Consider the following 26,223-nt stretch of genomic DNA (forward strand, 5'->3'; position numbering starts at 1 on the left):
AATAGAGGCAACTAGAGAAAGTGGCACTGGACTTCTGTCTACTACAGAGATGAAAGCTTCTAATTGTACAAAACAGGGCTTTCTAGGAGTCCCAGAATAGAAATCCTCCTCATAATGAGCACACACTAGAAAAGCAAGTGGTGAACCAGACTAAGAAGGAGCTGGAACGCTAGTGGAAAAAAAGTAAGTGAACAAGAAGAACAAGAACAGAGTGTGAGCAGTATTCTTCAAAGGAATGAAGAAACAGTGATGTGACAGAGTGGCCAGCAGGCTGTTCTGAAGAAGACAAATTTAAGTGGACATCTAATGCAGTCCAGGACATAGGCTGGGAGCAGAAGGTTCCAGGCAAGTGGGAAAAAGTGAGAAGGTCCTGGGGAGAGCTCTTGGTGTGTTCCAGGGAAGGGCAGGTGGCCAGTGGGCTTGGTGCACAGTAAGCCCAGCAAGCAGATGTGAGCTTGCAGAGGGCTTTGCTGGCCATAGGGAAGGGGGTGGATTGTAAATTGTTGGCAGTGGGGAGCCATTGGTTGGTTAAGCAGAGGAATGATTGACTTGATCTGTCTGTAAAATGTCTTTCTGGATGCTAATGGGAGAGGGAGAAATGGATGTTGCAAAAAGGATAAGGACCAGTTACAGAGGCAAGGTGTCTGGAAAAGGGACAGGATCTAGAGTGGAGATTGGACCAGCTTTGACAGAGGAGAGGAAACAGAACACTTGGGGAGGTGTGAAGATCTGTGATTTTCTCTCAAGCAGCACAGAGGGGAGTACCTATGTATTAGGGAAAGCTATGGCCTTGGAAAAAATGAACCAAAGCCCAGTGACCTAGATCAGGGGAGGGCAAAATTTTTCTGCAAAGGCCCAAATAGTAAATATCTTAGGCTTTGCAGGCCATGTGGCCTCTGCTGCAACTGTAGTATACAACATGTTAACAAGTTAGTGTGACTGTGTGCTAATAAAACTTTATTTACAGAAACAGTCTGTGGGCCAGATTTAGCTCATTGGGGCAGAGTTTGCCAACCTTAACCTAGAGCATGAGCTGAGCATCTTTCTCCAGGGAAATAGTTATTTCCAAATTGCCCCACTCACACTTCAGAGGGCCACATAGTCCTACTGTCACAAGAGAGTGGTAAGCAACATTTTTGGAATTATAAAGCTTCAAGATTTAGACCATCATACAAGTGAGATGACCAATTCTGAGCTGGATTAGATATGTAGTACTCCTAAGTGCCATGTTTCACCTTCACTAATGACAGTTGTTATTATTGAGCATCTGATGGTGGGTGCTCAGCAGGTTCCAGTGAAAGGAGAAAACACCTTCTCTACAATGCCCATCTCTGTCTTGTTCATCCAGCCTTTCTATACTCTTGAGCAATGCTCATGTTGTTCAGCAGATTAAAGCATACCCACCTCCCTCAGGCCTTCATGAGTCTCTATGATAATATGGCCTCAGCTTCTACTCCTTCTATTCTCAGCCTGGTCGGTGCTCTGGCCAACCTCAAGGCTGCCATGTTAGGCTTCTGCATTTCCTGTCTGCACAAAACAACTCTCTGAAGGCTAGGACTGTTTCTTCTTCATCTCTGTACCTCCAGAGTGCCTGTCCTCATAACAGGGCTCAGCTGGCATATGCAGATTTAAGTTAGCCATTGGAGCAAAAGTTTTCCTGCAAATTATCTTGTTCTTTTCCCATTTCCAGCACAAGGCCAAGATACAACCACTTTTCTAAAACTGTAATGAATTTACTAACTGGCCCAATGACCTTGGACACGCCCCTTCTCCTTTGTGTGTTCTTGACCTCTTGGGTCAACAAAAGAGTGGCTGGGATGATTTCTAGCCAAGAGAAACAGCAGCCTATGCTTATTGAGGATTTATTATGTGCCAGGTACCAAGCCATGGAAAGAAGGACGTAAGAGCAGGAGATCTCAGGGTCATGGGAGTGGCTATGCAACCTGACAGCCTTAGAAAGCAACCAAATAGAGAAGCAGCTCTGGATGAGGAGTCAGGAGAGTGACCAAGCCCACAGCACTGGAGGGAAGCAGACAAAGTCAAGTTTGTTTATAGAAGCAGGGGGGTGGGAGGTAGTGGCAGTGGCAGGTATGCCTGATCCTTGGGTCTGGGTTCCCAGCAGACATGTCCAGCAGCCTGTGGCTCCTGCTTGCCTATCTAACTTTGGTACTTTGGGGGTTGGAGATCTGGTGAGAGGGGAGGCAGGAAATGAGAAGGAGAATGGAAAGGCAGGAAGGAAGGGGAGGAGAAGGAAAGCAGGCAAAAGGGGAGGAGGGAAGCCTTGGACAAATTATTCTATGTCGACTGTAGAAATAAAAATCTGTAACCCAGACCTGAGGAGCACATGCTTTCCCTCATCCTGAGTTCTGGAACTTGGCACTCTACGGGCAGCTTACAAACCAAATATCTGTCTGCAAGCAGAGTCACATTGAGCTCTCCAGTTGGGGATTTTCAGCAAAAGCAAGGGGTCTCAGCTGTCACAGGTTAGCCCAGAGTTTGGAGAGTCCCAAACCCACATCCTAGGGATGACTTCCCGGTTTGCACACATGCTAGAGAAAGATGGTGTCTGAGCCTCAGCTCAGCGAAGCTCTTCTGCAGCCCTGACCTAAGGTCCAACAGTGTCTACTCTCCTCCCCCAGGGAGTTCAAGCTCTGGACACCTATCACCTTGGGCCTAATTTCAAGGAAGCTGGGGGCAGGAGCCAGGCAGAAATGCAGACAAGGCCAGTGTAGGCTCCTGGAAATCCAGAAATAGGCAATGCCAAGCTCCCAGATGCCAGCAGAAGCCAGCTGTCAAACAGAACTCCCACTCTCAACATCACCTCCTTCAAACAGATTGTGATTTTCAGGTCAATGGTTTGGTGGACTGGGCTACTCAGGTAGGACCCAGATGCAGAGCTCAGTGGTGTGGTGCAAGCTGAGCAGTGCTCAGCTGTGGCAGGAGAGATCCATCTGAATGCAAGACCTCTGACAGGTGGCCTTCCCTGGTTGGGTGTCTAGAGCAGGAAAGGATCCTTACTGCAGGAGGAGGTGGAGGGAGCAAAGGGAGCGAACAGCTGCCTGCTCCATGGGAGGAGCCCCAAAATAGAAAGGCACATATGCACTGCAAGCCTTGACCTAGAATGCTCAGAGCTACACCATCAATCCAGCTCTCCTCAGTGCAGTGGGGCTGTTGATGAGATTGAGATATCTTCAGGAGTCATGTATGTTTCTACCTGAGTAGGAAAGACAAACATTTCCCATTGCCCTTCTGAGCCAGTTCCAACCTCTCATCATTAAAAAAAAAATTGCTAATGAAGTTATGCCCTGTGTGGTTTATACAGCATTTATATCCACTTCTTGTTCATCATAATCCAGAAACCCTGACGTGGGCAGAGGTCAGATTATTAACCCTATTTTACTGGTGCAGAGGCTGAAACACAGAGACTCATGCAAGATCTGTGTCAGGAACAACAACCTCTCCCATAACCTGTCCCTGGACCACCTGGTGCCTGGAGGTGGAGCCACATCTGCAACATGCCCACAGCCTCCATGGAGCAGGGGACACTGGCCTTCTTCTCTGGGATTCCAAGAGGGCTGTTTAGACAACTCAGCCCAGGTCCTAGCTGACTGTTCTGACCTCCATGTGGGGGTGTTTAATCAGCCTGGCTCACTGTTTTCAGACTGGGTAGTAGATTGTGGTGGCCAGAAGGTTCCAGTGAGCCATCAGGATGAAATAAAGATGCTTCCACTCTTGCTCTGTTTGTTGGATATCTGCACTGTAATAAAATCTCCAGGTAATCTAGGACTCCGTTTTACCCCCAAGTGTCATGCCAACCTGCAGAAGGCCTAATTATCTGAGCTCATAAGATGGGAATGGGAAGCAGCAGAGGGGAAAGAGCTTTGGAATCAAGTTGTGTGGGTTTGTGGTCTGAATTTCCTGCCTACTGACTGTGTAACACTAGAAAAGTCCCTATTGTCTCGGAGCTTCAGTCTCCTCAGTGGTGAAGTGGAAATATTAATCCCTCTGTCACAGGAAGAGATGAGCTAATTTGTACAAAGTACCTCACATGAGAGTCATCAACCATCATCTCCTCACCATTGCAGAGCAGGACGAGTAGAATTACAGAACAGGACAGAGTTGTTCCCAATGGAGGCAGCCTAGAAATTGTTTGCTCCTTGTCTGTGAACTGCTGTCGTCCAAGGTCTAGCCCAGGGCTTGACACATAGGAGGGACCCCGGAAATGGGGCCTCTACAAGGAAGGGACTTGCTGAAGGCATCACAAAGCACTGGTTACATCCTTGGGATCAGATTCAAGGTCTCCTTACCGACTCCTATGCTCTGTTTACAAGGAAAAGCATGTGCCCTCAAGGATATTGAATACAGAACCTAAACCCAACCACACACTGCAGAAGGACATGGACAGACCTCTTTCTGCTGGCCATTACTAAGTTTATCAGTCTAAAGAAGAGGGCCAGTTAAAACAAGGCCAGTATTTTTGTAGCCATCTAACTCTCCACATTCCCTTTTACACTCAGGCCTCCTTTCTCCTCCTTCTTCATCCTTCTTAGAGGTAAGAAGAAGAAGGGGTGAGGAGTTAGTTTTGGTCATACTGTGGGTGGAAAGCAGGCTGCACTAGGGACAACCCAAATGAGGACACTTGATATAGCTCTCCACCTGCTTGATGGGCATCTTTCTGCAGGTCACTGGATTTCTCAGACTTTAGTGTCCTCATCCATCAAGACGGAGAATAGTTGGGAAGCTCAGAAGGAATACCCATTATGCCAATTCACTGTAACCTATACAGTGAACCATTTATTGTCATAAAATGATGAGACACAGAAAATGAGCAATAAGCAGTATCTCCTTCCTTCTCCAACTGTCTGTCTAATGCCCTCAGCTACCCCATTTTGTCTGGCACTGCTTTGTGACCAGAATAGGTGGCTGCTCAGAGCTAGGAAAGATTTGCACTTACAGTGAGGTGTCGACTGAAAGAGAGATGATGTGTGATGTGTATACTGGGTTCCAATTCCATGCAAGCTCTGGAGCACTCCCATCAAAAGCGTTAATAATTTAGAGATTCTCCCACTAGTACTCAATCAACCCACTGATCTAGGGAGGAATGGATATCTTAATTTCAAAGGGAAAGACCAAACATTCCCCTTCTGCCTCCCGTTAAAACTGCACATACTAACTAGAGATTGGATGCCTTTTTAACCTTGGGTGGATGCCCAAATGTTTGGTGACTTTGGCTAAGTTGTTGAATCTCTCTGAGCCTCAGTTCCTAGAGACATCCTCTTCATCTCAGGATTATTCTAAGGATTACAGGAGATAATGCCCCCCAAATGCTTAGCAAGTTCCTGACACCTAGTCAATGCTCAATTAAATGTGGCTATTCTTATTCCTGGTTCACTTGATCTTGTCAAGGACAAATGATGGGCAAAGCCCCATAGGTAGTTAGGGGCAGAAGCAAGACTAGAATCCAGGTGTCCTGAACCCTGGTCTTAGGCCACGAATAATCATCACATCAGATGGATGTTTTCCTGCAAGTGGTCTGCCAATTATTCACATGGAAATCCCAGGGCTGTTTACATGAATTCTCCTTTGGGACTGAGAATTTTATTTACAGACCTAGATCTGAAACATGGTTGTTTTTGTTGTTGTTAGTTTGATTTTTGGAAAGGACAAGAGAACCAGGTAAGCTGAGTGTCTAAATCATATTTTCATATTGAGTATGATTACAGAATGGAGGAGAGTGGTGTAAGGGATGTGCTTTCATATGTACATGGTTCCCTGGATCTGGGGTACAAGGTGTTGTCCCTAGACATTAGGAAGCATCAGAGGGAGAGCAAGAAATAGAAACACCTGAGATCCAGTTCAGGTCACACCCTGGAAGTGCAAGACAAGCTCCTGCAAAGGACCTCTTGCTGCTGATCATTCTGGGCCCTGCAATAACTTGTTGGACAGCAGGTTTCATGGTGAACTGACAGGCCCCTCTGCTTTTAATCCATCTATTTATGTCCCTCAGTCAGCAAACACCTGGACTGCTGATTTCTTCAGCACATGTAGCAGAGCTTCATGTTAGCACCAGGTGTCTTCCTGAGGTTGCAGGGATTGACCAGCCACGAACAGTCAGCTGCGCTCAAACCAAGAGCTGCCCTGGTTGCCAGCTGAGGGTATCAGCAGTGCCTGACTTGGCCAGATTCCATGTACACCTCTCAGGCTGGGCCAATGGAATGGGTACCCTCACTGCCATTCTGTCAGAGACCATATGCATCTTCCAAGAATACAAATATTTTTTGTTTTGTTTTGTTTTTACTGTGAAGAGGATTCATTTAGAAGAGTGGCTTTTGTAAGTGTGAGACATATTTTTTAATCCCCTCAACTGCAGCAAATCCTGGGTTTTCTAATAGCTTGGACTATAAGAAACAGGCCACGCAGAGCCAAGGGCAGAAAATAAGATATGCCATAAGAAGAGGGAGAAGGGCTGATTTCGATCAAGCACAACGTGTGACTCTAAAGTAACATGGTGAATTTTGGGCAAGGCTTACAAAGGGCTCTAAAGGTCACATACAAAGAAAAGTCAAGCCCGGAAATGGCATGAGCAATGGTAACGTCTTTAGAGTGAGGGCACAGATGACCACTCCAAAGACCCATCTAAGTAAAACCCTTCTGACATGGAGGTTTAAACTGATCAAAACCAAAGAAGTTACTTACTAGTCACACTTTTTAAAAGGGTATTGGTAGGGTCCCTGAGGAGAAGGGGAAGAGGACCCTTGAAACTACAATTTACCCACCCTTTCCTCCAAGGAATGGAAACAAGTGTGACACAAAGGAGAAACTGAAAGTCATGCTGAAACTAATCATGAGCTCTAGATGCATTACCAAGAGTTTGTTGATTATAAAAGATAAATAACAAAACAGTAATTGGGATGGAGGTTAGAGATTGCCTTCTAGAAAATCCCAGGCAGAAGGGCTGGCAATTTGGAGGACAGACCACTGGCCAATTAATTGCTCCATCTTTGCCATCTCCTCTGTCTACCATCTCTGTGAGAGCTAGAACTCCAGCAAACAAAGTTTTGTAAATGTCTATATACTCAACTTGGTACCACATTCTCAATATCTTGTGAAAGACAATGAGGAAAAAAAGAGAAGCAAAACTTCAACAATCTGCTCTCAACCCTGTGCACATATGAGAATCCTAGACTAAATAGAAAACCAATTTACTGAAAGTGGACTGCCCTTGGGATTGGAGAAGCCAGGCCCTCTAGTTATGCGAAATGACATTATCTCAGAACTCTGAGCTCCTAGTTCTCTGAACAGGAAGGAAGCAGACCCACGGCTCTATAAGAGCCATTTCCTCTCTGCTCTATTAATTTCAGAGATTAGGTCTGTAGACCTAATACACTGAGATAACAACCATTGTGTTTGCTGCAACTCTTACTAACTGAGCCAATCTTGGTAGTTTGGCGATGATGCAGGCTTTTATTGTCAAATTCAACTAACCAATGGCTTTCATGGCCCCTTCTGTCATTCTGGATCCTAGACCTACTGCTGGAAACCTTAACCCTGATTTTCCAACACGTAGATGATGTCTGGATTCCAAGCGAGGAAAGTAGAAATTTGTCAAATGAGTTTTTAAAAGGACATACTTGTAAAGGCCAAAGAGTTTAATAGAAATATCTTTCTATACCCGACTTACTGGCTTCCTATTCTCAGTGATATTAGGAAGCTAATGCAATACATCTAGTGCCTGTCATTCCCACACTCCTGATTTCTATGAAGAGAAAAAGTAGGCATTTCTTCCCTTTCACTCTTCCTCTCTTTCCATTTCAAGGGGTGCATTGCAGAGATCACTGGACTGGGAGTCCAGAATGGAGCCTTGGACTGTATGTCCTGTTCTTCCAGAAACTCACAAGGGGTAGGGTCAGCTCATCTCTTAGATCTCTTCTATGTCAGATTCCAGCTCTTTCCATTTTAAGTTGGTTCCCTGCCATCAATTTGTACAGAGAATTTCAATAATACATCTTACATTCAAGTTTAAGATTAGAAGCATTCAACACCCCCCACCCCCCAATAGCCCATTGTCTGACCGATTCCTGGAGCTTTCTGGGCTCCTGACGATTTCCCACCATGGCGATATGGGGAAGCATGCTCTTGATTACAAGCCGAGTTTTCCAGTCATCCATTGTTTGACCTGCAATTTTATTCTTGACTCTCCAAGGTGCTTTCCCAAACGACCTAGACACAGGGCTTAGGAGACAAAAAGTACACTGTCTTTCAGATATGAAGATGAGACCAATGACCCCGTGAATCACAGTCTTTCACTCTGAGGGACAGGTTTGGGTGAAGTTAGCCACATTCTTTTTCCTGTCGCTTTCCCCATCCCACCAATCTCATTGATCCCCTCCCTCTTCCACAGATGAGGGGCACTACTGTGAGGCAGTTGGTTAGGATGGCCATGGGGCAGAGCAAAGTTCACTGGAAAGCTGAGGGATGGCTGGAGAAGCAGCCTGATTTTACTAAAATAACACTGGGCTAATGGCAGGAGATGTGGGTCCTAGGTCTGGCTTTACTTTTGCATGGTATGTGGTGAGGTCTGTGGAATGGCTCTTCTGTTCTTGACACAGCTTTCTTATATGGAAACCCTGTTGGTTAAGACCAGGTGATGGTTTACAGCTGGCCCCTTCAGCTCCATTAGAGCAAGCCATATGGCCCATAGAAGTAGCAGTTCCTACTCCTGTCCATGTTAACACCCAGCTAAGTGAGTTAACATTTCAAATCCTGACAGTCAGTGGAAGGAAGCAATGGCTGTTGGAAGGGGCTCATGAAACCACAGTGCACTGGTTTAAAAAAACCACACTATATGAGCAGGCTGTGATCGTGGCCACCCCAATGTATACCTTCCATAACAGATGAGCAGACATGTACAAACTCAGGTAAAACTGTTCTTTACTTTTTGTTTGGTTTCACTTGTTTTTCATGATATAGAAATGAAATAAGAGCCCTACTGAGGATTCATATATGAGGGAAATGCTCCTTCTCATTAATCTCCTTGGTAGTATAGAATCAGGTTCTAAAATTTCAATGTCTAGACTTCTGACTTTGACAAAATGGAGAAGTACTTTTCCCATTTTCCCACTGAGTACAACTAAAACCTCTAGACATCTATATATATAAAAAGCCTGATATGCAAATTGTCCCCTCGGGAGACTGGGAGTTCAATTGTTCAAATGTTCACTATGACATGTGCTGACCACCAGGGGGTGGCATGGAACGAAGGAAGACCCTGGCCGGCAGCTGGAAGGCCCTGATTGACCCTGGTCACCAGCCAGCCTAGGGACCCTACCTGTGCATGAATTTCATGCACCAGACCTCTAATTATATATAAAACAAACTTAAGAAGACACTGGAAGGTGGTGATATAAAGGTAAACTGGATAGGAAATGTGGGGCCTGAGGAACAACATAGTGGTGAGCTCCCTGGGTTTTCTTTTTACCTCAAAGATCCCAGACATGGACCTGAAGAAGCCACAACCCAAAACACCAATGGGCACAGACAAAAAGGCCTCAGCAAAATCCTGTTCTCTTTAGACAAAGTACCAGGAAAGGGGCAGCATGCCAAGACAGACGATTTTTATATAAGAATGGCTCTAATTCAGCTAACCACCATAGAAAAAAGTGTGGCCCCCCAAATCCCATCAGCAAAAGTCAAGGGAGGCCTAGACTGCCACCCCATCTAGCAGTAATGACTCATCTCTCCCTGTCCTTACTAGGTTGGTATTAAGAGTAGTTGGTATCAGAGAGTCAGGTAATGAGTCCACATCTCATCCCTGCCAATGTCAGTGGAAATCACATGGGTAACAGTAATGAGACAGTCCTACCCATTCCAGCCATGGTGGCATCAGTGGAAGCTTAGTGGAGAACTGGAACTGTCACCACTTCTCAGCAGTAATGAGGAGCCCAAACCTACCTGGTGTCAATGAAGACTAAGTGGGAAACCTGAACTTCTATACCCACGTGGCAGAAATGAGATGGTGGCCCCTCCCTGCTGGAGCATTATAAGCTAAAACAGAAGATTTAAATAAGTGCTGATATAACAGAACTGTCAACCCAGAATCCTATACCAAATGAAAATAAGCTTTATCAGATTAATAAAAAATAAGAGGATTTGTTAACATCAGACCTCTCCTAAGAAAATGGCTAAATGAAGTTCTCTAAACAAAAAGGAAATTATTAAAGAAAGAATTTTAGACATCACCAAGAAGGAGAAAAAATGGAAAAAGAAAAAAATATGAGTAAATACAGACTTCTTTTCTCCTCTCAAGTTTTTAAATTATCTTTGATGCTTGAAGTACCAACTATAACATTTCATGTTGTGGTTCTAAATGCATGTTGAAAAATATATGTAACACAATCTATATATATAAAAGCCTAAGCAAGCGTTAGGACTGAATGACCAGAATGACCAGTTGACCAGTTGCTATGATGCATACTGACCACCAGGGGGCAGATGCTCAATACAGGAGCTGCCCCCTGGTGGTCACTGTGATCCCACAGCCAACCTCCCATGGCTGGCCAAGTCCCCCAGTCCCTCCCCGCAGCCAGCCGGCCCCCCCCATCAGGCTGATGGGGGGATTGGCCCGCCAACCTCCCGTGGCCCCTCCCCCCGGCTGGCTGGCCCCAATCGGCCCTGATCGCTGGCCAGGCTGAGGGACACCACCCGTGCACAAATTTGTACACTGGCCTCCAGTTACATTATAAAAAGAGGAGGGTGAAGGGTAAGAAGATAGGAAAGATTTCTATTCATCACTGGAACTGGTAACATGTTAACACCAGTAGACTGTCATAAAGTTATGTATAGATGTAATACCTCCAGCAACAACTAAAAATGGTGAACTAAAACATTAATGCAAAAACACTATACATGAATCCTCAAATGCATTCTAAAAAATGTTCATGTAACCCATACGAAGTCAGGAAAAAGAAAACAGAAAACAAAAACAGAGAATAAACAGAAAATAAAAATAAATTGGCAGAATTAAGCACTAACATGAATATGTACATTAAGTGAAAATCATCTATTAAAACCAATTAAAACACAGAGATTGGCAGAATGGATAAGAGAAAATGACTCAATTATATGCTCTTTACAAGTTGCTCACCTCAAATATAATGATATGGGCAGGTTGAAATAAAAAGATGGAAAAAAGATACATCATGAAAATGTAAATAAAAATAGCAGATAAACTTCAGAGCAAAGAAAATGACCAGGGACAGAGAGGAGCATTACATAATGATAAAAAAAAGGTCAATACACCAAGAAGGCACAATAATCCTAAATATGCATGTACCAACAAAAGAGCTACATGATATATGAAAAAAGAGAAAAATTGAAATGAAAAAATATAAAAATTCACATTTTTGGTGGAGACATTAATATCCACTCTCAATCAATAGAGCAATTAGACAGAAAATTAGCAAATATAGAAAAACTCAACTATGCCATCATCTAATAGGATCTAATTGACATTTATAGAACAATTCACAACAAAAGAAACAGTAAAAACTACATTGTTTTCAAGTACCCAAGGAATATATACCAAAATAGATTTATTCTAGACTATAAATAATCCACAATATTTTTAAAGAGCTGAAATAATATGTGGTGTTTTCTTTGATTATAATGGAATCAAATTAGAAAAGAATATCAGAAAGACAACAGGAAAATCTCCAAACACTTGAAAAGTCAACACGCTTTTAAAAAATTAATGAGTTAAAGAGATTTCAAGATAATCCAATATAATAAAGAGGTAATATGCAAATTGACCATCACTCCAACACACAAGATGGCCACCCCCATGTGGTAAAAGATGGCCGCCCCCATGTGGACACAAGATGGCTGCCACAAGATGGCCGGCAGGGGAGGGCAGTTGTGGGCGATCAAGGCCAGCAGGGGAGGGCAGTTGGGAGGAACCAGGCCTGCAAGGGAGGGCAGTTGGGGGTGACTGGGCTGGCAGAGGAGGGCAGTTGAGGGGACCCAGGCCTGTAGGGGAGGGCAGTTGGGGGTGACCAGGCCAGCAGGGGAGGGTAGTTGGGGGTGACCAGGCCTGTAGGGGAGGACAGTTAGGGGCAACCAAGCTGGCAGGGGAGGGCAGTTAGGGGTGACCAGGCTGACAAGGGAGGGCAGTTAGGGGTGACAAGGCAGCAGGGAAGGGCAGTTAGGGGCAATTGGGCTGGCAGGGGAGCAGTTAGGGGGTGATCAGGCTGGCAGACAGAATAGGTTAGGGGCAATCAGGCAGGCAGGCAGGCAAGTGGTTGGGAGCCAGCAGTCCTGGATTGTGAGAGGGATGTCCGACGTCCCTCGAGGGGTCCCAGATTGGAGAGGGTGCAGGCTGGGCTGAGGGACCCCCCCTCATGCACGAATTTCACACACCAAGCTTCTAGTTTTAAATAATACAATGATCTAGACTTATTGTGGTGATCACTTCATAAGACATGTAAATGACTAGTCACTATGATGTGCACCTGAAACTAACATAACATTGTGTGTCTCCATACTGTTTTCCATAGTGGCTGCACAAGTTTGCATTCCCATCAACAGTGTAGTAGGGTTCCATTTTTGCCACATCCTCACCAGCTCTTGTTGTCTATTGATTTATTGACAGTAGCCATTATGGCAGCTGTGAGGTGATACCTCATTACAGTTTTAATTTGCATCTCTCAGATCATTAGTGATGTTGAGCATTTCTTCATATGTCTATTGGCCTTCTGTATGTCCTCTTTGGAGAAATATCTATTTAGGTCCTTTGCCCAATATTTTAATTGGATTGTTTGTCTTCCTGGTATTGAGTTGTATAAGTTCTTTATATATTTTTGAAATGAACCCCTTATCAGATGTATCATTGGTGAACACGTTCTCCCATATAGTGGGCTCCCTTTTCATTTTGTTGATGGTTTCTTTTGCTATGCAGAAGCTTTTTCGTTTGATGAAGTCCCATTTGTTTATTTTTTTGTTTGTTTGTTTCCCTTGCCCTAGGAGACTTATCAGCAAAAATACTGCTGCAGGAGATGTCTGAAATCTTACTGGCTGTGTTTTCTTCTAAGATTTTTATGGTTTTTGTGACTTTATTTAAGTCTTTTATCTATTTTGAGTTTATTCTTGTGTATGGTGTAAGTTGGTGGTCTAGTTTCATTTTTTTTTTCATGTACGTGTCCAATTTTCCCAACACCATTTATTGAAGAGACTGTCTTTACTCCATTGAATGCTCTTGTCTCCTTTGTAAATATTAATTGACCATAAAGGCATGGGTTGATTTCTGGGCTCTGTTCTGTTCCACTGACCTATTTGCCTGTTCTTGTGCTAATACACGGCTTTTTAAAAAATTATTATTACAATGGCTTTGTAGTATATTTTGATATCTGTTATTGTGATCTCTCCAACTTTATTCTTCTTTCTCAAGATTACTGAGGCTATTCGGGTTCTTTTATGGTTTCATATACGCTTTTGGAATATTTGTTCTAAATCTGTGAAATATGCCATTGGTATTTTAATAGGAATTGCATTGAATCTGTAGATTGCTTTTGGGTAGTATGGACATTTTAATGATGTTAATTCTTCTAATCTATGAACATGGTATATGCTTCCACTTGTTTATATCTTCCTTTAGCTCTAATAATGCTTATATGAAATCAAATACATCGTCTCAAATAAATTATATTTTAGGGTATATGGAGTAACTGTAATGTGATGTGAAAAATATCTGTAATTTCCTTTGGTGACAAAGTCACATACTAGTACAACTACTATGGTTTGTTATTTACATCCATAATAGAAGGAAATGGTAATTTTAATTAGAGATTGGTACAAATAAAGGTATAATTCACCCCAAACATGTTTGCTAACTATACTTAAAAAATAAGTTAAAATAAAAAACATATTAAACTGAATAAAAATACAATATACCAAAACTTGTAGGATACATGTAAAGCTATGCTGAGAGAAAAATTTATAGCCCTAAATGCTTACAATAGAAATGAGAAAAGGTCTAAAATCAATCATAGAAGTTTCTACCTAAGGATCCAAGGAGAAAAAAAAAAAAAAGCACAGCTAAATAAAACCAAAGCAAACAGAAGGAAGGAAATATTTTTTTAAAAAGATATTGTCATTGAAATGATATTGAACACAGAAAAAAATAGTGAAACCCAATTGGAAAAAAAGGAATTCTCTAACAAAATTAAAACAACAACACTGAAAAACCTTTAGCAAAAGTAACAAAGAAAAAAAAAAGGGAAGGTACAAATTATCAATATTTGAATGAAAAGGGAAATATTACTAATGACCCTCTAGACATGTAAAACATACTAAAGGACTACTAAAACCATCTCTATACACATACATTTATAAATTCGATGAAACGGGACAATTATTCTAAAAGCTCGAACTACCAGACCAGGGACCAAGATGGTGGCATAGGTAAACATGTTACTCACATCCTCCCACAACCACATAAAAATTACAGCTAAAATACAAGCTGAAACCGGTTTGGCTCAGTGGATAGAGCGTCGGCCTTCGGACTGAAAGGTCCCAGGTTCGATTCCGGTCAAGGGCATGTACCTTGGTTGCGGGCACATCCCCAGTGGGGGTTGTGCAGGAGGCAGCTGATCGATGTCTCTCTCTCATCGATGTTTCTAACTCTCTATCCCTCTCTCTTCCTCTCTGTAAAAAATCAATAAAATATATTTAAAAAAAAAATAAAATACAGAACAACCATCTTTCAGATTCATCTGAAACTGGATGAATTGAAGCCCTACAACTAGAGAATTAAAGAAGAAACCACATTGAGACTGGTAGGAAGGGAGGATATATGGAACAGGCTGGTCCGACACCCATGTGTGGCAGTTTAAAATCAGGTGGGTTATTTTGGCTGAGGAGGCCTCCCAGGAGAACAAGGGGTCCCATCCCCACACCAGAACCATCAACACAGGGTTCCAATGTCAAGAAGATAAGCCTCTGTAACTTCGGGCTATAAAAATCATCAGGGATGTGGCTGAGTGATGCAGAGACAGCCAGAGGCCTAGGCAGTTCCTCTTAAAGGACCCATGCAAGGACTTACTTGAACTCACTCCTTCTGAGCTGCAGCACTGGGGCAGCAGCTTTAAATGATTTAGGGACATAAATTGTCTGGCATTAGGGCAACAACTGGGGAGCAGCTTTCTCCCAGACAAAAGTGCTGGCAGAGGTCATTATTCCTCTGCTGAGACACCCCACCCCTGCCCTGCCACAGAGCTGACTGTCAGGTGCCATATCTGAGTCTCCATCAACATGGCCCACACTGTTCACCCTGCCCTGGTGATTCCATAAGATCCCACCCCACCCAATTTGCAGCCCCACCCAAGCTATTTGCAGTAGCTTTTCCATATGAATGACCTGTCCTGTTTCAGGCTTCAGATTTTCCTTAAATCTCTCAAACAAGTAGCAGGTGGACTCAGCATGACCCATAACTCTCAATAAGTGGTCCCAGGCCTGGACTAGCAGTATCTTGCCAAGGTTCACAGATTGGCATTTCCTGGGCACCTCCAAGATCAACACAAGTAGCAGATATCTGCAGATCGTTCTTTAGCTCATCCCTGGTGGCCCCAGGCAGGGCACAGAAAGTGGCTGACTTTGCACCTCCTGGGAGGCTACAGAGCCATTGCACCAGGTGGACAGCTTCAGACCATACCAGTTTACAAGTCTACCACATCCATGAGCAACACACTCAAGGAGCAGACTCAGCAAGCACCAAAGCCCCACTGAAGCAAGTCCTGCTGCATAGGGGTACCTCCTGCACAGCAGCTCTTCCACTGTATTTGCAGCTGGTCCTCACAGACAATTGTCCTGGGGGTTCTTCCCCATGATGCCAACAGAAATGAAGGCTCAACTACAACAGGATAGTGCACACAACCCATACAGGAGTGCACCTAGAGTGTACAGCTCAGGTGACTGGGGAAGCTGAGCCACTGGGCCCCACAGTAAATCTACTAAACAAGGCCCTCTACCAATTCCAGGATACATAGCAGTTTTACCTAATACACAGAAACAAACAGGGAAGCAGCCAAAATGTAGAGACAAAATACCTGTCACAAAAAAAAAGAACAAAAGAAATTTCCTGAAAGAGAACTAAATGAAATGGAAGCAAACTATTAGGTACAGAATTCAAAATAATGATTACAAGCATGCTCAAGGATCTTAATGGGAGCTTCAAGGGACTTATAATTTCAAGGATCTTAGTTAAACTTTCAAGGAAATTAGTGAGAATGTCAAAGATATGAAAAAGGACCAGTCAGAAATGAAGAATACACTAACTCACAGGGAATCCACAGTAGAAAAGGCGGAGAATCAAATCAGTGATTTGGAATACGAGGAAGCAAAAAGCACTCAATCAGAAGAGCAAAAAGAAAAAATAATCCAAAAATATGAAGATAGTGTAAGGAGTCTCTAGTAAAACTTCAATCATATCAACATTGGCATCATGGGAGTGCTGAAAGGAGAAGAGAGGGAGTGAGAAATTGAAAACCTATTTGAAGTCATAATGACAGGAAACTTCCCCTATCTGGTGAAATAAATAGACTTACAAGTCCAGTAAGTGCAGAGAATCCCAAACAAGAGTAGCCCAAACAGGCCCACACTAAGATACATCATAATGATAATGCCATAGGTTAAAGATAAAGAAAGAACCTGGCTGGAGGAGGGCAATGGGGAAAAGAAAAGGGGGACATCTGTAATACTCTCAACAACATTTTAATAAAGATTTTAAAATATATTAAAAAATAAATATATAAATAAAAGCTCAAACCACCATAATTCCCCCATTATTAAATAACCTTGCTAGCCTTACTTATAATTATTAAAGCAATTAAATTAATAACTTAAAAAAATCTCCAGAAAACAAAAACTCCGAGGAATGATGATTTCATTAGAGAGTTATACCAACTGTTTAAAGAATTATCACCAATACTACATAATCTTTCTAAAAAATCAAGAGGAAGGAACACCTCCCAATTCACTGTGTTACTGTCAGCAAAGACAAAGACTATAAAATAAGAAAATTACAGCCTAATATTTTTATGCATATAGACATAAAAATACTTAACGTTTCAGGAATTTATGAGAAGTATTATACACTATGATCAAGTTGGATTTTTTATAGGGATGCAAGGTTGGTTCAATATTCAAAAGTCACCCCACATTATCCACCATACTAACAGGCAAAAGAATAACAATCATATGATTGCATTAAAAATATTGAAAAGGAAGAAGAAGTTGGAAGATTCATACTTTCCAATGTAAAAACAGTATAAGGCTACAGTAATAAAAAACAATATGGTATTGGCATAAGGACAGACATATAAGCCAATGGACTTGAAAATCCAGAAATAAACCCACAAGTCTGTGGCCAATTGACATTCAAAAAGGGTATCAAGACTATTTGGTGAATGAAAGAATAATTTGTTTAACAAATCGTAATGGGACAAATGTATAATAACAAGCAAAAGAATGAAGTTGGACCCATTACTACATACCATATACAAAAATGGATAAAAAACCTGAACATAAAAGCTAAAACTATAAAACGCATAGAAGAAAACAAAGTAAAATTTTCATCATATTGATTTTGGCAATGGATTCTTAGATATGACACCGAAAGCATAAGCAACAAAAGTAGATAAATTGGACTTCATTAAAATTAAAACTTTTGTGCATCAAAGGACATTATCTAAAAGTGAAAAAACAATCTTCAGAATGAGAGAAAACATTTGCAAATCATATATCAAAGAAGGATCTGGTATCCAGAATATATTAATAACTCTTAAAACTCAACAATAAAAAAATAAACAAAACAATTAAGAAATTGGCAAAAGGTTTGAATAGACATTTATCAAAAGACTAGAGGCCTGGTGCACAAATTTGTGCATGGGTGGGGGTCCCTCGGCCTGGCTGGTGATTGAGGCCTATCAGGGTGGGGGGTAGGGGGGATAGTGGGGGAGGACAAGCCGACCGGGAAGAGGGGCCGCAGAAGGTTGGTTGTGGGAGCGCACTGACCACCAGGGAGCAGCTCCTGCATTGAGCGTCTGCCCCCTGGTGGTCAGTGCGTGTCATAGCGACTGGTTGACCAGTTGTTCCAGTCATTCAGTCATAATGGTCGCTTAGGCTTTTATATATATAGAAGATATGCTTATGGCCAACAAGCAATGTAAAGGTGCTCAATATCATTAGTTGTTAGAAAAATGCAAATCAAATCTATGATATACCACTTCCTACCCACTAGGATGGCATAATAAAAAAAGGAAAATGATGAGTGTTGACAAGAATGTGTAGAAATTGGAATGCCATTCGGTCTATTTGCATATTAGCCTTTTATTATATAGGATAGTGACAACACCAAATACTGGCTATAATGGGCGAAACTGGATCACTCATGCATTGCTGGTGGGAATAAAATGTGGTGTAGCCATCCTGAAAAATTATTTGGCCATTTCTTTAAAAACTATATGTTCCAGCAGTTGCACTCCTGGTTATTTATCCCAAAGGAATAAATACTTGTGTTCATACAAATATTCACAAATGGGGCTTTATTCATAATAGCCCCAAACTGGAAACAACCCAGAAATCTTTCAGTGAATGAATAGTTAAACAAATTGATATATGTTTAGTATGGAATACTACTCAGCAATAAAAATATATGACTGTGGATGTAACAATGATCTGGATAAATGTACAGAGAATTATGCTGAGTCAGAAAAGCCAATGCCCATAACTTATATACAGTATACTGTGATTCCATTTATATAACATTATTAAAATGACAAAAGTATAGAAATATACTAATTAGTGGCTGCCAAGGATTAAGGAGGGGGTGGCTGTGAGAAGGAAATGGATGTGTCCATAAAAGTGTAATATGAGGATGTGATGATGGAAATGTCTGTACCTCGACTGTTCCAATGTCAGCATCCTAGTTTTAATATTGTACTATACTTTTACACAAATTTATCATTAGAAAAAGCTGACTGAAGGGTACATGGGATCTATTTGCATTATTTCTTACAATTGCATATGAATCTACAATTATCTCAGAACAAAAATTTAATATCATATGATTATATAATTTGATACAGAAAAAGCACTACACAAAATTCGTCACCCATTCATGATAAAAACTCTCAGAAAAACAGAGGGGACCTTCCTCAACTTGGTAAAGAACTTCTATAATAAACTTACAGATAATATCACCCTTAATAATAAAGACTGAATAATTTCCCTCTAAGATTGGTAATAAGGCAAGTATATCTTGTCTCTTCACTGCTTGTATCAGATCAATATCTTGTATACCTTAAACTTACACAATGTTGTATGTCAAATATATCTCAAAACAACAACAACAAAATAAAAACATAGTACTGGAAGTTCTGATACATGTTTAGTATGGAATACTACTCAGTAATTAAGGCAAGAAAATGAAATAAAAGACATACATTTTAGAAAAAATAAGTAAAACCATCTCTATTTGCAGTTGACATGATTGTCTATTTGAAAAGTCTTAAAAATTTTACAAAGTGACTCCTAGAAAAAAATAAGTGAGTTCATGAAGTTCTCAGGATACAAGATCAACATATAAAACTCAATTGCATTTAGCCCTAGCTGGTTTGGCTCAGTGGATAGAGCATTGGCCTGTGGACTAAAGGGTCCCGGGTTCAATTCCAGTCAAGGGCACATGCTCTGGTTGTGGGCTCAACCCCCAGTAGGGGGCGTGCAGGAGGCAGCAGATCAATGATTCTCTCTCATCATTGACATTTGTATCTCTCTCTTCCTCTCCCTTCCTCTCTGAAATCAATAAAAATATATTTTAAAAAAATAAAACTCAATTGCATTTATATATACCAGCAATGAACACATGGACAATAGAATTAAAAATACAATACCATTAACTATTGCTCAAAATTTCTTAGGTGAAAATCAAACAAAATGCACAGAACTGATGAAAGACATCAAAGAAGATCTAAATGAATTGAGGGATATCTCATGTTCATAGATTGAAAGACCCAACATAGCAAAAGATGTCATTTTCCCCAAATTGTTATACAGCTTTAACCAAAATCCTATTAAAATCCCAGCAAGATTTTTGTAGATATAGATAAGATTATTTTAAAAGCTATATGGAAAGACAAAGGAAATAGAAAAGCTGGAAATAAAAAAAAGAGTAAAGTGGAACAAATCTATCTCCCTGGTTTCATTACTTAGAATATGACTACATTTATCAAGATTGTGTGGTATTGGCAGAAGGACAAACATATAGATAACTGGCACAAAACTGAGAACCCAGAAATAGACCCACACAATTATGCCCAACTGATCATTTTTAATTAAAAAAAATTTCAATTACAGTTGACATACAATATTATATTATTGTATAGCATAGCGGTTAGACATCTATATAACTTATGAAGTGATCCTCCTAATAAGTCTAGTATCCACCTGACATCATACATAGTTATTACAATATTATTGACTGTATTCCCTATGCCAGACTCTTATTACTCTATCCACCCCATTTACATGAAGCCAGAGATCATTCTATCCCAGGCAGCTCTGAACCAGAGCACCTGACACAGTGCTTTTCTCATGGAAAATGCTTTATAAACTTTTTGTAGACACAACTGTGGTATGGGGGCCATGTGGAAATGGAGAGAAAGCAATGCGAAGAAGGGATTTCAGATGAAGATTCACTTGGCTTGATAGCTGGCTGCACACAGACCAGGAGGCTAAGGCTACTGCTAATTCCAGACTTCCAGCCTAGACTGTGATAGGCAGAGAACACTGCATAAGGAATAGACCCATCAACTCTCTGCCATCAGCCATAGCTACTTTGGGCTCTGATCACAGATTTCCCTACTCTAAAAGGGACTGGTTAACTGTTACTAATACCATCTACCACTTACAATATTGGTGTTAAATTGGGCATGAATCAAGTAGAATGCCCTGGTCCAGCAGGAGCCAGACCTGAGAGAGGCAGGTAAGAGCCCAGGCTGAAACAGGCAGGTCAAGGTTTAAGAAGGCTTGGCTTCTCTATGTCAGTAGAGTCAGAGCTTTGGAGCCCAAAGACAGTCCTGAAGCAGGAAGGCAATCTTCTCAGTTATGAGTTATGGGGCTCTGGGAAAACAGCTTAACCTTAGAGACTCAGTTTCCTCATGTATAAAATACAAAGTTCTATAGAGAAATGCAACAGCTGCCATTGGTTGCCCACTCTAAGCCATGCATCTGGTTTGGCAATTTACATAGAGCATTTCACTGGCTCTCTCTAACATTCCTACAAAGTGCATTTGAATAACTCCCTCTGTGTTCCCATCACCCTTGGCAGGAAGTGCTTGTCTATCCTGTGGCTCCCCCTCTAGATTATGAGCTCTGTGAGGGAGGGAAGCATGGCCTTATGTGTGTCTGCAGCTTAACAGTGTTCAGGGCACATAGTAGGGGATCAGGAACAATCTACTGAGTGGAACTGCAAAGTAGTGTCAAGCTTGGGTAGCAGGCAAAACTAGAAGCCTCTGAAGGAGTCCCTCAGCCTAGCGCCTTGATGATGTAGTGTATTGGAGACCATCTGTTCTTAGGAATGCATAGTGCATTGTACAGTATTTCTGTGCATTTGAAAGGACTGTTTTGGCAGTATGCAAAAGCTGCAAGGCATATAATTATAGTCTGTGCTAATAAATATATCAATATCCTAAAACACCACTTTTAGTTTTTTAAAAGTTGACTTTAAAAAGCCCAAAGTAATGTGGAGAAGTTTGAATCCTCATATATTGCTAGTGGGATTGTAAAATGGTACAGCCACTCTGGAAACCAATTTGATGGTTCCTGTATGATCCAGCAATTCCACTATTGGAGATATATAAATTTGAGCACATGTCTAAACAAAAATTTATACATGAGTGTTCATAGCAACACTATTCCTAATAGATGGAAACAACCTAAATGTCCATCAACTGGTGAATCTGGTGAATGGATAAGAAAATGTGGTCTTATCCATACAATGGAATATTATTCAGCCATAAAAAGACTGAAGTGTTGACATGCTACAACATGGATGACCCCTGAAATCATTATGCTAAGTAAAAAATGCCAGGCCAAAAAGGTCACATATTGCAAGTTCTATTTATAAGAAATGTCCAGAATAGACAAGTCTATAGAGACAGAAAGCAGATTTGTGGTTGCCTAATGCTGGGGGAGGGAGAGAATGTGGAGTGACTACTAATGGATACAGGGTTTCTTTTGAGGGTGATGAAAATGTCCTGGAATTAATTGTGGTGATGGATCCATATCTCTGTGAATAACAACACAATTAATTGTACACTTCAAATAATAAATTGTATGATATGTGAATTATATACTAATTAAGATTTTTTAATAAAGCCCAAATTGTTATCACTCCTTAATCTAATTTGGGGTTTTAGAAAGATGTTTCTTTTAGAGAATGGATGAAGCCAAATCTTTTCAGATTTTGGAGGAAATTAAGTTCATATCCTCCTTTCTGGTACCTGCCCACCTCTCAGCTTCGGACCTGAAGTCACACACCCAAGCAAGGTTCCCCTCCCCCCTTGAAATGATTTTTAAAAACAATGCTGTTTCTATACTTATCATACAAGAATAATGAAATGCTGGGCTAGGGAGGAGGAAAACATTGGAAATGGTTTGGTTTTGTAGTGATTTCAGCAGTTAATAGATTCAGAGTATAGAAATAGCTTGTAAACATGTGCCACTTGGACCCAGATGCCAACCATAACAGCAGGCTGAAAAAAGCAAGTATGGTTTGCAAAGCACTTTTAGCAGGTCGTTTAGGAGAAACTGGGCGGAGCCTGGGAGCCTGGGAAACCTTGGTTCCACTTCCATCTTAAACAAATCACTTGACCTCTCTGAGTCTCGGGTTCCTCACCTGTAAAATGGAATTGATTCACTTTGCTCTTTTTGTCTCACTTGTACTGTGTGAGAGTCGGATGAGAATTTGAACTTGAAAGCACCTGGGACAGAAGTGCAGGGGGGGCGGGGGCGCATCCCTGTCTGCAGTGTAGTAAATGGAGCCAAAAACTGAGCTGAAAGGTAGCCATCCTTTTTTGTCCTCCCCGTCCTTTATAATAAAGCTTGGTTAGAATCCTGGAATGTTAATATTGGGAAGGAAAACTAGAGATTATAAGGTAAACTCCTTCTTGTACAGATAAGGAAATCAAGGCAGAGACTTGTCCAGAATCACAAGGAATGATGGCCAGGGAAAGCTGACACTAAAAGTCAGGTTCACTGAATCCCAAGTAGGAGTGTGATTGCAGAGGGCTAGACTGAAGACAGACACTCAATCTAATATTCCCTCAGATCCACACTCTGAAAAGGTCTGGCAGAAGAAGCCTAATAAATCCCTGAGAAGGTTTCTCAGGTTGTCTGGTGACCCTGCCTTTCTTTAAAGAAGTGCAAGAACATTGAGGTTGCAGCCCTTCCCTGCCAAGGCTGAGAAGCCAGTCACTTCACCTCTCTGGGTTTCACTTTCTTTCAATATACAAAGAGTTTGGCCTAGAGGACCCTATGTAGCTTGCCAGCTGGCATCATCTCTGCCTCAACTTTACTCTATGGTCATCCACTATTATGACTTGCCAGTGAGACTAGACAAACAGACTTCCTTTCAGTGGCTGCTAAAGAGATCCTAGACTGACTCCAGATTCCTAGTAGGGTTGGTTGGAGTTTGGGGTGCCCTCTTTCCACATTAAATGAAAGACTCGTGATCCCCCAGATTCTAAACAAGGCAATGTGGGGAATCAGAGCCCTGGAACATTAATTAGGGCAGTACTCAAGAATTCTTCCTCAGCCTCAGAGCCCAAAGTGCTCTAAAAAAGAAAGTGGAAGAAAACAAGGCCACGGTTAGGAGAGAAATGTGGGCAGTTGTCACTGGCCATTGCAAGAAAGTGTCCCATAGGCCTGCATCCACACCCCAGCCTTGCATCTCCAACTATACTTGTGGCAGGTCCAATGAGAAAACTACTTAAGAAGGTGGGTTGGGGAAGGGAAGGATACTTAACAAGTGGTTAAAAGGAGCAGTGCGTTAAAAGAAGAAAGAGAACAGCCAGTTTTTTTTTGTGTGTGTTTTTTTTTTAATGAAGACTATTACTAGCTAAGAAAATATTTGTGAAGAGTCCATGTTATGGTTGTCTTCCTTAATGCATTTCACTCTTTAGATGGATTTCAAATAAGAGGAAAAAACCCTAGTGTTGCACTTAGAGACTTCGTGCAGAATTTCATTTGATGGGAGGAAAATGTGCTTTCAGTACTTATTATGACGAATTAAAATCTCTCCATTCTTGGAAGTGTTTTGCAAATACTTTAGATATTATTTCACAAATGAAAGAAAATAGTCAAGGCTACTACCATCAGCTTTGGAGAAAACAAACTAATTTTAAAGATATGTATTGCAAGATGGCAACAATGCCTCTGGTTTTCAAAAACAGTGGAAAAATTGCTGTGCATTTCAGAAATGGTTCCCAGACACTTCCCTTAGAGAACACAGTCAACTAAGTGCAAACAAGCAGGCATTAAAGATGAATGCAATTTAATAGGCAACCATTCCTCTGCATGACATGCTAAATAGGCAAGACCAATGTTGTGCAGACAGCCAGCTCAGGCTTGTAAAACAGCTGAAAAGGAAAAGTGACATGAATAGTGTTGGTAGGCTACTCTAGTTGATAGCAAGAGTGGATTTCCACAGTTCAAACTGTAGAGTCAGTTTCTATTGCAAGTCTTTTGCTGAGTTTGCCTATTTATCAAGCACAAAGCTCCATTGCTGTGATCCACCAGGAGCAAAGAATCCTGCCAAATCCCAAGTAGATCTTAGATTAAGTCATTTGACCATGGCTACTACTACTCCATCCCATAAGCCAAAATGTTAATACTGGAGCAAATAAGACATATTGTATTGATCAAATCTGTCTCCTCTGAATCAGAACACACACACACACACACACACACACACACACACACGCACACACACAAATACACACACCATTGGCTGGATCTTAAATCTGTGGGGGTTACATGTGTAGAGTGTTAGATAACCAGGAGTAGGAAGTTTCAGGAAAACAACCAGAGTCCTGCTGCAGGCTTATTTCATCCTGATCATGGGGTCCAGCCAGCTCTGTTCACCTGAGCTTAACTTTATCCACTGTATTTATTTCTTCTGGGCTGATTTCTTCAAAATCCAAATCAGTACCACCTCCACAACTTCAATAGTGTTTCTTGCTCTAATTTCTTCAGTGATAAATATTTAACTGCATTTAGGGATCAAATACAAATGTATATTTCTGGGGTTTAATGATATAAACAACTAGTGTTTGACAAGCATATAACTACAACACATCACAGACCCCCAGAGCTCCAGGCTCGTCAATAGAGTGTCATCCATTACCATTCCTCAACTGTGCACTGAGTTGATTAGGAACACAGAAACACTTCAAATAAAGACTTTGCAGTTCACTCATCCAACCAGCCATCCATTTATTTATCCAATCAAGCAGCCTGTGCCATAGTGATTCATCCTTCCTCGTTTTGCTTACACAAAGCAAGTACGAGAGAGTTGTAGAAAAAGTATAAGAAAAGAGACAACATTTTAATTTTGTATTACATTGAAGTTCAAGTACAGCAAAGTTTTGTAAACTACATAACCTTTGTGTATCCAAAGGTATTGTTTTAATAATGGTTACCTTTCAAAATGGTTAAGAAGCCTCAGATGGTTTAGGAAATTAATTTCATATTCATTAAAGAAATTGCTTTTTATGAGAAAGTATCTCTGCTGAGTTTCTCCTGGGCATTGGAAGTTGGAGGAGGTAGTCCACACAGAAAGGATCTCTGCTTTTCATAAAAATATCTTCCAAACTCTCAAAGCATTTGTCAATATACTGAGAAGTAAAAGAATAAAACAAATCCAAGGAGTGTTATTCAGTACACTGCTTACAAAATTTTGCACAGTTGTTCACTAAAATTCTCTGAAGTTGGAATCAGGAACCCTTGTTTCAAGTCCCAGTTTGGGGAGGTCACTGGCTACATGCATGTTATTTTGAGCTTCCTCATCACACTATCTTACACTAGCCTGGCCACCTTTACTTGTCTGTAACGCTTGATATCAACTGAGCACTAGGCTCCAGGGTGGCCACAGCAGCTCCTTCACCTTCACACCAA

General features: G+C 41.4%; 1 protein-coding gene across 4 annotated transcripts in view; it reads right to left on the reverse strand.

The window, feature by feature from the left end:
* Positions 1-26,223, reverse strand: part of MAMLD1 (mastermind like domain containing 1) — a 111,936-nt gene that overhangs the window by 47,000 nt on the left and 38,713 nt on the right. For 3 of the 4 annotated variants that reach the window (XM_079765312.1, XM_079765311.1, XM_079765314.1), the window contains exon 2: positions 8,073-8,232. The exons of the other annotated variant lie outside the window; for it this stretch is intronic. In XM_079765312.1, the coding sequence (XP_079621438.1) occupies positions 8,073-8,168 (96 nt within the window). In that variant the 5' untranslated portion in view covers positions 8,169-8,232. The remainder of the gene's footprint in view (positions 1-8,072; positions 8,233-26,223) is intronic. 4 annotated transcript variants of the gene reach the window in all.

Source organism: Cnephaeus nilssonii (assembly GCF_951640355.1).
Source record: "Cnephaeus nilssonii genome assembly, chromosome: X".
NCBI lineage: Eukaryota > Metazoa > Chordata > Mammalia > Chiroptera > Vespertilionidae > Cnephaeus > Cnephaeus nilssonii.